This window comes from Mytilus edulis, chromosome 4, assembly GCF_963676685.1.
Source record: "Mytilus edulis chromosome 4, xbMytEdul2.2, whole genome shotgun sequence".
Classification (NCBI taxonomy): domain Eukaryota; kingdom Metazoa; phylum Mollusca; class Bivalvia; order Mytilida; family Mytilidae; genus Mytilus; species Mytilus edulis.
This window is the reverse complement of record NC_092347.1, coordinates 39,682,582-39,697,325: the sequence shown is the minus strand read 5'-3', so window position 1 is coordinate 39,697,325 and position 14,744 is coordinate 39,682,582. Positions and strand designations below refer to the sequence as shown.

At 33.9% G+C, this 14,744-nt stretch overlaps 1 protein-coding gene across 1 annotated transcript; it reads left to right on the top strand.

The window, feature by feature from the left end:
- Positions 1-2,937: 2,937 nt before the first annotated feature.
- LOC139518438 (heavy metal-binding protein HIP-like) lies at positions 2,938-6,901 on the top strand. The gene is made up of 2 exons (XM_071309978.1): positions 2,938-3,237; positions 6,465-6,901. Exons 1-2 carry the CDS (start codon positions 2,997-2,999, stop codon positions 6,872-6,874), a joined length of 651 nt encoding a protein of 216 aa, XP_071166079.1. The 5' UTR covers positions 2,938-2,996; the 3' UTR covers positions 6,875-6,901.
- Positions 6,902-14,744: the final 7,843 nt, after the last annotated feature.

Sequence of the window (14,744 nt, the reverse complement as noted above, 5' to 3'; positions counted from 1 at the left end):
TTTGTAAGATCGCGTTCAGTCGTGTTAAGATATCAAATCTTCAAATAAAAACGGGCAATACTTTCTCTTTGTTTATCAGTGTTTTAACCACGCCCCCTCTTTTTCCTTTAATCTCCTTAAGTTTATCAACAATATTTGTCTTACAAGCGTTAGCTTTTCAAAAAGGGCTAGTCGACTCTTAGCTGATGAAAATGGAAAATGCTCTCGCTTTGTAGATTAATTCATTTACTAGAATATCCACGTGCATCAATCAACAAATTTTACAACACACGTGATTTCACACGTTATGTAGTAGTACATAAACGTTGCGCACGATGTTCCTACAACACGACGTTACACCACCACGACATCAAAGAGAGTTCTCTGAAACTTTTGACGTACATTTATTCAATTTGCAAGTTTCATTTGCTTTTTTTATGTAGTTGGTTGATTCCAAATCTGTCTCTTTTAATTTTGTGATGTCTATTTACCATGAATTTATTTACCTCAAGTTGTGGAAATCGATTAAATAATGTTTACCCTTAATTCACCTTAAAATGTTGTATTGTCGTAAGTAATGAACTTGAAGAAAGGGAAAATGGGACAGAATGAATTATAACAAAACTTTAATCGAAGACTGCTAAAATTGCATGGTGCATATCATCTGTCATTGTAAATTTTTCATATCTTGATTCAACCCTTATTCAAATACATCCGACACTCTGCAAGTAAATAAAAACACATTTACTCTTGATTAATTTGAATTGAATTGTATCAAAAATTTACTTGACACATAACTTGTCGAAATACAACCATTAAATGAAATTATTATAACCCGATCTTGAAAATTATTTTCCCAGTCATTTGAAGTTGCTTGTTTTTAAAATGTACTAATCTTCTCCTGAATCGTCCGTATAATACGGGGTTGCATTAATTCAATGAAACTGTTTTTGTCGCTGTTTCCGACAAGTCTTTCAGTTACCTCCGTTTCATGCACAACATGCACCGTGGGTTTTTTTTCGACAATCAGCAATTTTTTTTTTTAAATTTCACCACGCGATTCGTTTTAAGTATCAGGAATATACAATGGAACAAATTTTGCACATGTAACGTCGAAAAAAAGCGTTTGTTTGGATTGTTCGTCGTTTTTCGACGTTTGGACAAAATGGCTACCGTTTTGTAATGTTTCGTAGCATTTTATTCCTGTAAGACCCAAACATGCAGTTAATAAAAAAAAAATCTAGACTTTATGTTCTTTTCGTGTATCTAACTTTTGTTTTTGTAAATTATAAATTACTTGAAAAACGACTGTGTAGAGATGGTTTTATAGAATCTACAATTATTGAACTCACGAACAATTAGGCAAATGTTTGTTCTTTCGGTAGATGTTATAATTATCTCACATTTTTTAGACATTTTTTGCTATATGTCTACTTATAAAACTACCTTTCAGCCGTTAAGTCAACGAAAAACGTCATTTGACATTTTTCTTATTCCAGCTTAATATGCAGCCACCGAGTCAAACGAAATTCGACAAAAGAACGGCTTAAATTTAACCAAGAATTGACACACTTCGTTGCTTCTGCAAAGTTTCGGGATGATCAGAGAATAAGAAATAGGATCACTATACATAAGAGATAAAACAGTTGTTAAAAAATGTAACGTTGGACATCCGTTTTTTTCACATAGCTTTGTTGTTTTAATCCTCAAATATACTAGATATTACTAAGCATATGACCAAGAGCTATAAGAACATAAAAGAAAACATATACTGAATTAGTTTTTATAGTGGTTAGTGTTTGTTAACATTTTATTTTGTTTTGCGGAGGAAATTTCGAAGATTCTGTTTAAAATCATAGGGGTTGTAGGAACAGCGTGCGTGACGTTATTATATCGTTTAACGTTGTTGTTTACGACACTCCTGAAGATTCGACTATTTATAGATAAAAGTTACTTGTGTACCAATATCATGAATATGCATGATTAATGACCAGGCAAAATCTAATTGCTAAAATAGAGAGGACAAATCCGATACTCTACGGGATTGAAGGACATTTACTAGGTTTGGATTGTCCTAACCAATCAATAAACTTTGATTATTCACGTCTCGTAATATCTTCCAATCAGGTAGCAAGAAAAATTCACGCACTAACTGTCCATCGTTCAATTCTTAATCTCGACTCCTAGGAGTCGATAATTAAACAGGGCAAGTTAAGTTCACTTGCAGTGTTAAAATACACTTTAAACGTCCATCAACTGAATTTAACCAGATTCAGAAATAGGATATGTAGACTGATTGTCAATGTGACATGTCATCGAATCTCTCATTCCTAAATTAGACATTTCTCTAAATAAAACTAGGATGACTTAAAACTTGTTTCATTATTCTAAAGTTTAGATTTAACTCAGTGTCTCTATGACTTTGTATTTTTTAGATGCTGGAAGGTCAGGTTTGGTCACAAGCGACAACTTTTTCAATGTCATCAGCTACAGTTGAAAAAGTTGTATTAAAATGTTCTGTTTTCTATAGTTCACAATTTTGTTGTTTATATTCAAGACTATATCAGGTTGGCCTGAGTGACACTTTTTAGAGATAAGCGGTTTTATAGTTTTCTACAAATTTAATGATTTAGCGCCACCGGAGCATCTTTCTAAGAAAGAATTTTCATTGATTTCCTTTTAAAATCATTGATTAGGTTACTGTTTCCCAAGTTAATGCATTGCTTTGTTTTGTATAACTCGAATCTTACATATGTTAACGGTGAATGCCTTTTGAATACATTATAAGAAAGCAATAAATGACCTAATTAACAGGATGTCTGATTTGTACCACAAAATTGCATAAGACTGTTATGAACAATTTATCAATTAATATCCATGCACTATCTGAATAGGACAATTATGTAAGTATGACTTATCATTGTTCATGACTTCTATAAATATCCAAAGTAAATGCACTTGAAATTTTATCGCTGATTATTTATGGTTGACACAGATTGGCAAATATTTATTTCTGTATGCCAATCATTGCAGAAATGATCAGTCTATTCACTGTGTCGATTACTATAGTTTGTGCCGTTAATTCCTTAAGTGGCCATTATCAGGAAAATGATCGGATTCCTTCAAGAAGACTTTTATTGGATGATGACTATCACACAATTATCAATAGATTGAACAATCTTACGAATGAGGTTGGAGCTCTTAAGAATGAAGGCGAGGTTCTTAAAAATAAAGTGGAAGCTCTCGAGAAGGAAAACTGTAAGTTGCTTATTAAATATGAATGTAAAGAGACTAAATAGTTATCAAAGGTACCAGGATTATAATTTAGTACGCCAAACGCGAGTTTCGTCTACATAAGGCTCATCAGTGACCCTCAGATCAAAATAGTTAAAAAGCCAGGCAAGTACAAAGTTGAAGAGCATTGAGGACGCAAAATTCCAAAAATGTTGTGCCAAATACGACTAAGGTAATCCATTCCTGGGATAAGAAAATCCTTAGATTTTTCGAAAAATTCAAAGTTTTTGAACAGGAAATTTATAAAAATTACCATATAATTGATATTCATGTCAACACCGAAGTGCTGACTACTGGGCTGGTGATACCCTCGGGGACGAAACGTCCCCCAGCAGTGGCATCGACCCACTGGTGTAAATAGTTATCAAAGGTACCAGAATTATAATTTAGTACGCCAAACGCGCGTTTCGTCTACATAAGACGCCTATCTACATAATAAAGATAGGCGTCAATGACAAGTAAAAAGATCAACAAAAAAAGACAACTTTGATTTGTTTAACATAGATTTGTTTTCCAAAAGGTCGAACAGAGCCTTACAATTATAACAGTTATTAAAAAAGTAAAAAAATGATTAAATATAATTAGTTATCAATGGTACCAGGATTATAATTTAATACGCCACACGCGCGTTTCTACATAAGACTCACCAGTGACGCTCAAATCAAAATAACTATAAAGCCAACAACTACAAAGTTGAAGAGCATTGAGGACCAAAAATTCCAAAAATTATGCCAAATACGGCTAAGGTAATCTATTCCTGGGATAAGAAAATCCTTAGTTTTTTTGAAAAATTCAAAGTTTTGTGAACAGGAAATTTATAAAAATTACCATATAATTGATATTCATGTCAACACCGACTAGCCAAATTAAAATCATTGCAATACGATAACAGAAAATCGTGAACAGCTGAACAAACATTACAGAAATGTTTATTTTCATTGATTTGATATGACATACGGAGATGTGGTAATATTGCCAATGATACATTTTGTGTACATCTACAAAATTCCAAATGTAGGGGATTCGTACATCTGTCATATGTCACCGCACGACATTCAAGACTTAGTAAAACCTGTACCATTAAGTGTTATATTCCATGAAGGTTCAACAAACTTATTGATGCTTTACAATAATACAAAGTAAAATAATGAAACAAAAAAATCAACAACTTGCTTCAGATGATATTTCTAAATCTCTAAATAAGAAGGGTTTCGTAAAACTGTATGAAAAATTGACAAAGTTTATACTGAAGTTTAAAAACCTTCAGAGTGTTTTATTCTAGACAAAACTATTAACGTCTAAAAACACTAAACAGATCGATTTCTTTTTTAAATGTTAATACAAATAAAAACAAAGGTTATTCATCAGAAAACTACTACAAAAGAAATTATTAAAAACTAGCAGGGGAAATGACAAAGAATCTGTCCAAATTTCGAAAAAAAATTATAAGCGTTAGACAAAAATGTTGATGACTTAAAAAGTGTATCTTAATCTGTATCCTAAATGTTTACTGGATAAAAAAAAATATCTTTTCAAGTTTCCTAAAATTTCATGAAGGCCAACAACACTTTCAACAGACTTAATCTATTTTTTCACAACGCTAACGATGTATGATTGACAGGTCTCGTTTCCGCGACTTTAGACGTCGTCAATCCCGCAACGAAACATATGTACATGAATGATGCCAACATTACAACTACATGCATCTTTCGGTGTTCAAATGAATAGCAATGTATTATAAGTAACCATACGTCAACAATGAACAAAACTTGTACATTGTCTGTCAAACTCGGTCTTAAGGACATCAAATTATGAACCAATTCAAAAGAGGTAACCAAAGGCATTATCCAAGCCAAAAAACCTTAACAGAGCTTCTGACTTCGGACCGCTAGTACATAAAGAACATGCAGATAACCTTCAAGATGAAGAGTATTTTTAATCAGAACTAACACGCTCACAGTGTTTACAAGCTGTGCGCTAGCTCGTAAATCTTAATTTGTTGATAATAATTGATAAATTTTTGAAACTATTGAGAGAAAATACAGGCTCTGGGCTGCGTATTCAATCCTCATGTAATAGTCGGGTGACATTTTATTGAGTCTTGGCTAATATGTGCAATCATTTTGCTCCGGGTTTCACTGGTAAGACACCGGGCTCCAATTAGAAGTATAAGGCATCGTTGATAATGAATAGGGATCCGGGCTTGAAAAGATCTTTGGAGTCCGTAATTAGTCCAAACCGTTAATTAGTGGTTAAGACAACATTTGTAAAGAATTTGTTTGGAAACACGTTTTTAACCGATGTTCAAATTTCGTAAATCGATTATGAAGAATCAAGATAAGAAACTAAACTATACGGGATCGCATGAACTTAAAAAGGAGCGTGACCGGATGTGTTCACATAGTAAGCGTCTCCTGTTATGCATGAAAAGCTCACCATGCGATTTCACACTTAGCCAAAATTTCACAATCGGGAATAGGACACTTTTGGTAACATTACAGATCAGAAGACTATACAAGTGTGACAGACACATCGTATCGGTAAACCAACTTCTATTGTTGACCGAATAATTTTTGAAGTGTCGATTTCAGTGATTCTTTTCATAACTCTGTTGTGGTAGTTTTGGTGTAAGGAGCAAATATTGTCTATGAATAAAACACATAAAAGATAGCACTTATACGGAAGCCGTAAAGGGGCTAAAATAGAAATAGAATTATTCCGTGATCTCAGATTTCTAATCCATTATCTCGGTTTCCAATTCGCGATCTCGAATAATTAATTCGTGACCTCGGGTTCAAACTGTGTGATATCGGATTAATATTCCGTGATTTCGGTTTCACAGTTGGTGACCTCGGATTAATATTCCGTGATTTCGGTTTCACAGTTGGTGACCTCGGATTAATAATCCGTAATCTTGGTTTCCAAATCTGCGATCTCGTTTTCTCAATCCGTGATATTGGTTCTTCATCCCGTGATCTTGGATAATTAATTAGAATTTCTAGATGGATTATAAATCTAGGATCTCAGATTTTGAAACATAGATAACGAATAGTAGGTAATAAACTATGATTCAATCAAGATATTTGAATCGTAGGCATGTCAGCAAAAGCAGCTACAAATTCATTTTTATGTTTGTATGCAGCAACATATTTTACTTGTGTAATGAGGTTTTGTCTGTTTTTATTTTTTAGCTTTGCTTAAACACTCGGCAGTTGCCTTTCAGGCAGAAAAAACAAAGACACTCACTGGTCAAAACCATCACATATATTATGACCTTATTAAACTAAACATTGGAAACGCGTACCATCTTGCTCATGGAAACTTTCTTGCCCCTGTAAAGGGCATATACCTGTTTTCTGTTACAGCATGCTCTGCATCAGGCCATTATATTGCTCTAGAGCTTACAGTAAATGCCGCAGTAGTAGGAAGGATGTTGGCTGGTGATCAAAATTACTCTGAATGCACGTCGAAGTCATTTTTCGTTCAACTGTCAGCTGGTGATGATGTTTACGTTCAGCATGAAACACATGGCGACTATCTATATGGCAACCCGAATATCGGATATCCCTCATTTTCTGGAGCACTACTAAATGTCCTGTAATATATAATAAAATATATTAAACCATAATGGATTTGCTTCATTTATTATTATGCAATTTCAGCCTTCGGAGGACAGAATCTAAATCTTGTATCTTAATGGTTCACCTACTACTCCTTTCATGAATTTGTTTTATGCGAGTCATCTTACTCACAGACAGCTCCGTCATTCTCTCAAAACATGCTTTTGATTTAACATTTCAAACACCTCACAGCCAAAATCATGCCTGTTCTTCCTATGGTCTAGATCAAGTACACTAAAACATTCATAAATATGATTATATGATAACATGCATGACTGAGTAATGTTGTTCGAGACTCCTTTAAGGTAGCACAATACAAAGATTTTAAACCTCCAATTCCCCAGTTTTAAAATGCTGTAACTTTCTTTATAATGCTTGAAAATTTATCAAAGTGGTATTTATGGATAGCTAACAGATTACTTTTTCAAATTTTTGCAATTTTAGTATTATACAACAATTATGTAATCAATTATAATGTTAACTGCGACTACAATATTTTACACGAAATTTCCACTATCAATTGAAATTAGCTTCTTCATAGATACCCCTAGAGGGGTTGATTTTATTATATGTTGTTTCTGGAGCCATTATCTACAAAAGAGTGTCTCAGATTTCAGAAAGAATGTATAGATCAAATTTTACACCTTATCAAACATTATCTACTTTTATGTGGTAAGGATGTGTACACTTATTACAAATTTATGAGAGAATGGAATACGATAGCAATAATTTGAGACACCCTTTTGAAGCTCCTGCTGTATTGATTAAGATTTCGTTTAAATTTCCTCTATAGTTATAGAGATGGTAGAGCTAAATTCATTCAAGTGACCTGACCAATATTTTGCCATTAATGGCATAATAATTGATTACATAATGATTGCATGGCAAACATATCGCAATCATTTAAAAGATTAATCTTTTATATATCAATATACCTCTTATATTAAATTATATGCAGTCTTACGAAAGTAACAGAATTTTAAAGGTTGGAGATTGGAAGTAAAACAATCTTTGTATTGTGCTACCTTAAAACACGTTTTGTTTGTTCTGATCTTATGGATACTTGACGAGAATGAGCCACAAAGACTTTTGAAAACCACATTTGTAACTTTTTCTCTGAAATTGTATAGCCACAATATCATTAAACACAATAGTGCATACGCGGATTTTATGTTGAAAGCCCTTAAAAAAAAATTGTACTACAAGTATCACATAAATCAAGCCAGATATACATGTACATCGTTCCATCATTCCATACATTGAATATAGTTGACCTAGTGCTTATAGTATACAAGAACACATCAAACCGTGGAAAATTTATATTGACCAATGAATCATGAGTATGTGTTCAAGGTCAGATGAACCCTACCAGAAAGACATACACACTTTACAATCAATGTATGGATTGGATATATATAGTTGACGTTTAAAATAAAGAATTGAAGAAATAAACTTAACCACAAACTAGAGGCTCTAAAGAGCCTGTGTCGCTCACCTTGGTCTATGTGAATATTAAACAAAGGAAGCAGATGGATTCATGACAAAATTGTGTTTTGGTGATGGTGATGTGTTTGTACGTCTTACTTTACTTAACATTCGTGCTGCTTACAGTTATCCATCTATAATGAACTTGGCCCAGTAGTTTCAGTTGAAAATGAAAATTGTTAAAAATTGACTATAAAGGAGAATAAATCCTTAGGGGGTCAATTGACCATTTCAGTCATGTTGACTTATTTGTAAATCTTACTTTGCTGTACATTATTGCTGTTTACAGTTTATCTCTATCTATAACAATATTCAAGATAATAACCCAAAACAGTAAAATTTCCTTAAAATTACCAATTTAGGGGCAGCAACCCAACAACGGGTTGTCCGATTCATCTGAAAATTTCAGGGCAGGTAGATCTTGACCTAAAAAAACAATTTTACCCGTTATAAGATTTGCTCTAAATGCTTTGGTTTTTGAGTTATAAGCCAAAAACTGCATTTTACCCCTATGTTCTATTTTTAGCCATGGCGGCCATCTTGGTTGAATGGCCGGGTCACCGAACACATTTGTAAACTAGATACCTCAAAGATGATTGTGGCCAAGTTTGGATTAATTTGGCCCAGTAGTTTCAGAGGAGAAGATTTTTGTAAAAGATTACTAAGATTTACGAAAAATGGTTAAAAAATGACTGCAAAGGGCAATAACTCCTAAAGGGATCAACTGACCATTTCAGTCATGTTGACTTATTTGTAAATCTTACTTTGCTGAACATTATTTCTGTTTACAGTTTATCTCTATCTATAACAATATTCAAGATAATAACCGAAAACGGTAAAATTTCCTTTAAATTACCAATTCGGGGGCAGCAACCCAACAACGTATTGTCCGATTTATCTGAAAATTTCAGGGCAGATAGATCTTGACCTGATTATTAATTTTACCCGTTGTCAGATTTGCTCTAAATGCTTTGGTTTTTGAGTTATAAGCCAAATACTGCATTTTACCCCTATGTTCTATTTTTAGCCATGGCGGCCATCTTGGTTGGTTGGCCGGGTCACCGACACATTTTTTAAACTAGATACCCCAATGATGATTGTGGCCAAGTTTGGTTTAAATTGGCCCAGTAGTTTCAGAGGAGAAGATTTTTGTACAAGTTAACGACGACGGACGACGGACGCAAAGTGATGGGAAAAAAAACATTGATCAATAGATTTTTATTAGAGTCAAGGTCAGATGATTCCTATTAGAAAGACAAATAAACATTTTCAAACATAGTTGAGCTATTGCTTATAGTTTAGGAAAACAGAACGAAACTCTAAAACTTAACATTGAGTAATAAATCCTTTTAGAACGTTATCAAAGGTACCAGGATTATAATTTAATACGTCAGACGCGCGTTTCGTCTATGTTCCAGACCATATGAGTATTTGGACCGTACGCGTACGGTCCGGACCGTATACGTATACTCGCACGGTCCGACCATACGCGTACGGTCGGACCGTATGAGTATACGCGTATGGTCCAGTACGAGCTAGCCATGATACATGTCATCATATGGGTTAAATTTAAACAAACATTTATATAACAAATTTTTTTTTAGTTTTACAAATTGTTATTATTACAATTAGATGGATTAAATGAACAAACGAACAATTGAAATTAAATAGTTTTTTAATTATATATCTGAATCCTTTAAATTTTGGGACTCTCGCCCAAGGTGACGCTTGCTTCCACAAGTAACGTAATATTTTTTAGATTTAAATGTTTGCAGTTTATGCATCTTCCTTTGCATTTGCATTTTTTTTGTAAAGTTGCTAAATATTCGAAAACAGTTGTTTTCTCACATTATGTTTACTTCCGATACATCTTCAATTTCAGTGATCTTATTCAATTAATGTTAACTATTACTTATCGACATGCTTTATACTAGAGATTAACAGATTTAATTGGCGTGGATTTGTTAAATAGTTAAAATATAAAGTTTTTATTTCAATTACAATTGCTCTTTTCTATATCAATTTGAGAGTTACGTTATGTTGATCTGTTATATGCATTTGTATTTAATAAACTTCACCAAATTCTTAATATTAGCCCCGCCGTACGCGTACGGTCCGACCGTATGAGTATTTTGAAAAAGTACGCGTACGGTCCAAATACTCATACGGTCTGGAACATCTACACAAGACTCATCAGTGACGCTCAGACCAAAATAATTATAAAGCCAAACAAGTACAAAGTTGAAGAGCATTGAGGACCCAAATTTCCAAAAGGTTGTGCCAAATACGGCTAAGGTAATCTATTCCTGGGATAAAAAAATCCTTAGTTTTTCGAAAAAATCAAAGTTTGGTAAACAGAAAATTTATAAAAATGTTTTAGATGAGGTAAAGGTCAAATGAAACCTGCAAGACTGACATGTACATCATCACACATTTCTATACACCAAATATAGCTTACCTATTGCAAACAGTATTAGAAAAAGATCAAAACACAAAATAAATAACTATAACCGCTGAACCATGAAAAGCAATTCAGGGTCAAATAACACCTGCTAATCTGACATGAACACCTTACAATCATTCCATACACCAAGTATAGCAAACCTATTGCTTATAGTATACGATATATGATCTTTTCCAAGAAAATCTAACTTTAAAATTGAGAATGGAAATGGGGAATGTGTCAAAGAGACAACAACCCGACCAAATAAAAAACAACAGCAGAGGGTCACCAACAGGTCTTCAATGTAGCGAGAAATTCCCGCACCCGGAGGCGTCCTTCAGCTGGCCCCTAAACAAATATATACTAGTCCAGTGATAATGAACGCCATACTAATTTCCAAATTGTACACAAGAAACTGAAATTAAAATAATACAAGACTAACAAAGGCTAGAGGCTCCTGACTTGGGATAGGCGCAAAAATGCGGCGGGGTTAACCATGTTTGTGAGATCTCAACCCTCCCCCTATACCTCTAACCAATGTAGAAAAGTAAACGCATAATAATACGCACATTAAAATTCAGTTCAAGAGAAGTCCGAGTCTGATGTCAGAAGATGTAACCAAAGAAAATAAACAAAATGACAATAATACATAAATAACAACAGACTACTAGCAGTTAACTGACATGCCAGCTCCAGACTTCAATTAAATTGACTGAAAGATTATGATTTCATCATATGAACATCAGGCACAATCCTTCCCGTTAGGGGTTTAGTATCATACCATCATAACATATATGAGAAGAACATAACCCGTGTCATGCCAACAACTGTTTTTAGAATAAATGTGTTTAGTTCCGATGCAAAGACATTATCAGTGACTCAATATTAACGCCAAAATATGCAATCTTTAATGACTTGACAACAGTATCGTAATTATATCCCTTCTTAATAAGTCTAGTCAAAGGTTTTGTAAGTTTCTGAGGTGAATACTGACGCCTTTGTGCTTTATAAAGAATATTTCCATAAAAAATTGGATGTGAAATACCTGAACGTATTAGAAGTCTGCATGTTGAGCTATATTTACGAATGATGTCTTTATACCGATGATAAAATTTAGTAAATGTTTTGACTAGTTTGTGATATCGAAAACCCTGGTGTAATAATTTTTCAGTAATACATAAATTTCTCTCGTTAAAATCTAAAACATTGTTACAAACACGAGCGAATCGTACAAGTTGAGATATATAAACACCGTAAGATGGTGACAAGGGAACGTCACCATCTAAAAACGGATAATTAACGATAGGAAATGAAAAATCATCCCTTTTATCATAAATTTTAGTATTCAGCTTTCCATTAGTGATATAGATATCAAGATCGAGAAAAGGGCAGTGGTCATTGTTAGTATTAGCTTTATTTAAAGTAAGTTCAACAGGATAAATTTCATTAATATACATACTGAAGTCGTCATTATTGAGAGCCAAAATATCATCCAAATATCTAAAAGTATTATTAAATTTGTTTATCAGATGTTGTTTAGATGGGTCTTTGCTTATTTTTGTCATAAATTGAACTCATAACAATACAAAAACAGGTCCGCAATAAGTGGTGCACAGTTAGTCCCCATTGGAATTCCGATAATCTGACGATATACGGAATCCCCAAAGCGATCTTCACTGATGTTCACTGATCCATTGAATGAGGTTGAGGTCAGGTTGTAACTGTCTGATAGGCATGAGAACTGTGCAAGGTATGCACATACTAAATGTGATTATCCTATTTCTCATAATAAGAGAGAAATTAACATCTTCACTTTTTTAGCTCACCTGGCCCAAAGGGTCAAGTGAGCTTTTCCCATCACTTGGCGTCCGGCGTCCGTCGTCGTCCGTCGTCCGTCGTCGTCGTCGTCGTCGTCCGTCGTCGTTAACTTTTACAAAAATCTTCTCCTCTGAAACTAATGGGCCAAACTAATCCAAAGTTGGCCACAATCATATTTGGGGTATCTAGTTTAAAAATGTGTGACGTGACCCGGTCAACCAACCAAGATGGCCGCCACGGCTAAAAATAGAACATAGGGGTGAAATGCAGTTTTTGGCTTATAACTCAAAAACCAAAACATTTAGAGCAAATCTGACAAAAAAAATGTTTATCAGGTCAAGATCTATCTGCCCTGAAATTTTCAGATGAATCGGTCAACCCGTTGTTGGGTTGCTGCCCCTGAATTGGTAATTTTGAGGAAATTTTGCTGTTTTATTATCTTGAATAGTGTTATAGATAGAGATAAACTGTAAACAGAAATAATGTTCATCAAAGTAAGCTTAAGATGTACAAATAAGTCAACATGACCGAAATGGTCAATTGACCCCTTTAGGAGTTATTGCCCTTTATAGTCAATTTTTAACCATTTTTCGTAAATCTTAGTTATCTTTTACAAAAATCTTCTCCTCTGAAACTACTGGGCCAAATTAATTTAAACTTGGCCACCATCATCTTTGAGGTACCTTGTTTGAAAAATGTGTCCGATGACCTGGCCATCCAACCAAGATGGCCACCACGGCTAAAAATAGAACAGGGGTAAAATGTAGTTTTTTGCTTATAACTCTGAAACCAAATCATTTAGAGGAAATCTGACAAGGAGTTAAATTGTTAATCAAGTCAATATATATCTGCCCTGAAATATTCAAATGAATTGGACAACCGGTTGTTGTGTTGCTGCCCTCCAATTGGTATTTTTTAAAGAAATTTTGCTGTTTTTGGTTATTATCTTGAATACTATTATAGATAGCAATAAACTAAACAGCGATAATGTTCATCAAAGTAAGATCTACAAATAAGTCAACATGACCTAAATGGTCAATTGACCCCTTAAGGAGTTATTGCCCTTTATAGTCAATTTTTAACAATTTTCATTAATTTGGTAAATTTATGTAAATTTTTACCAAATGTTTTTCTCTGTTACTAATAGGCAAAGTTCATTATAGATATAATTGTAAGAAGCAAGAACGTTCAGTAAAGTAAGAACTTCAAACACATCACCATCACCAAAATACAATTTTGTCATGAATCCATTTGTGTCCTTTGATTAATATGCACATAGACCAAGGTGAGCGACACAGGCTCTTTAGAGCCTCTAGTTTAAGTAGTCACTGAACCATGAAAAAGAGGACAAGGACAAATGATTTATGACAGAAGGGAAGTTCATTACACAAGGCTTCTTTATCGAAAATATTATATAGTTATTGAACAAGCAGGTCGGTATATATAATTTAATCTGCACGGCTCGGATGGCCCTAATTAACCCGAACGACGTGGGAGTTCGGTTTAAAGTATTATCCCGATCGTGCAGATTAAATGATATATACCGATTTGATTGTCCAATTACTGTTTTGGCACATGACGTCATCAATTTACCTGAACATTTTAGAAACATACGGAAGAAATTCCACAATTCCCGGCTCCTAGGAAGTATCTTGTAGGGTAAATTTATGAAAAAGGAAAAATACGCTTTTATGCATTTAAAGGTTGGTAAGAATAATAAACAGTATTTCAGTCGTACAGTTTAATGGACATTGAACTTGGTGTAACATTTTAGGCAGTCGAATCAGAAATTTCTATTGAGGAAGCAGTGGAAAAAACAGTATTTGACAATATAATGAATACCTACATTTATTCAGTGGAGAACAAATATTGTGTAAATTATTCAACTGTATGATGATCTCCTGCTATTTTCAAGAAATGTTATAGACATTAAGTATACTAGAGCAAAGCTTTAAGGACAAATCAAATGATCCTAGTAACTATCGTGAAATTGTGCCGTTTCAAACTTTTATGTATTTTTTACGTCATGGTCAACACACAGCTAAAAGCGTAGAGCCACAAGCTCTGCATAATTACAGGCGCACACTTTTGTTTTCGACCAGGAC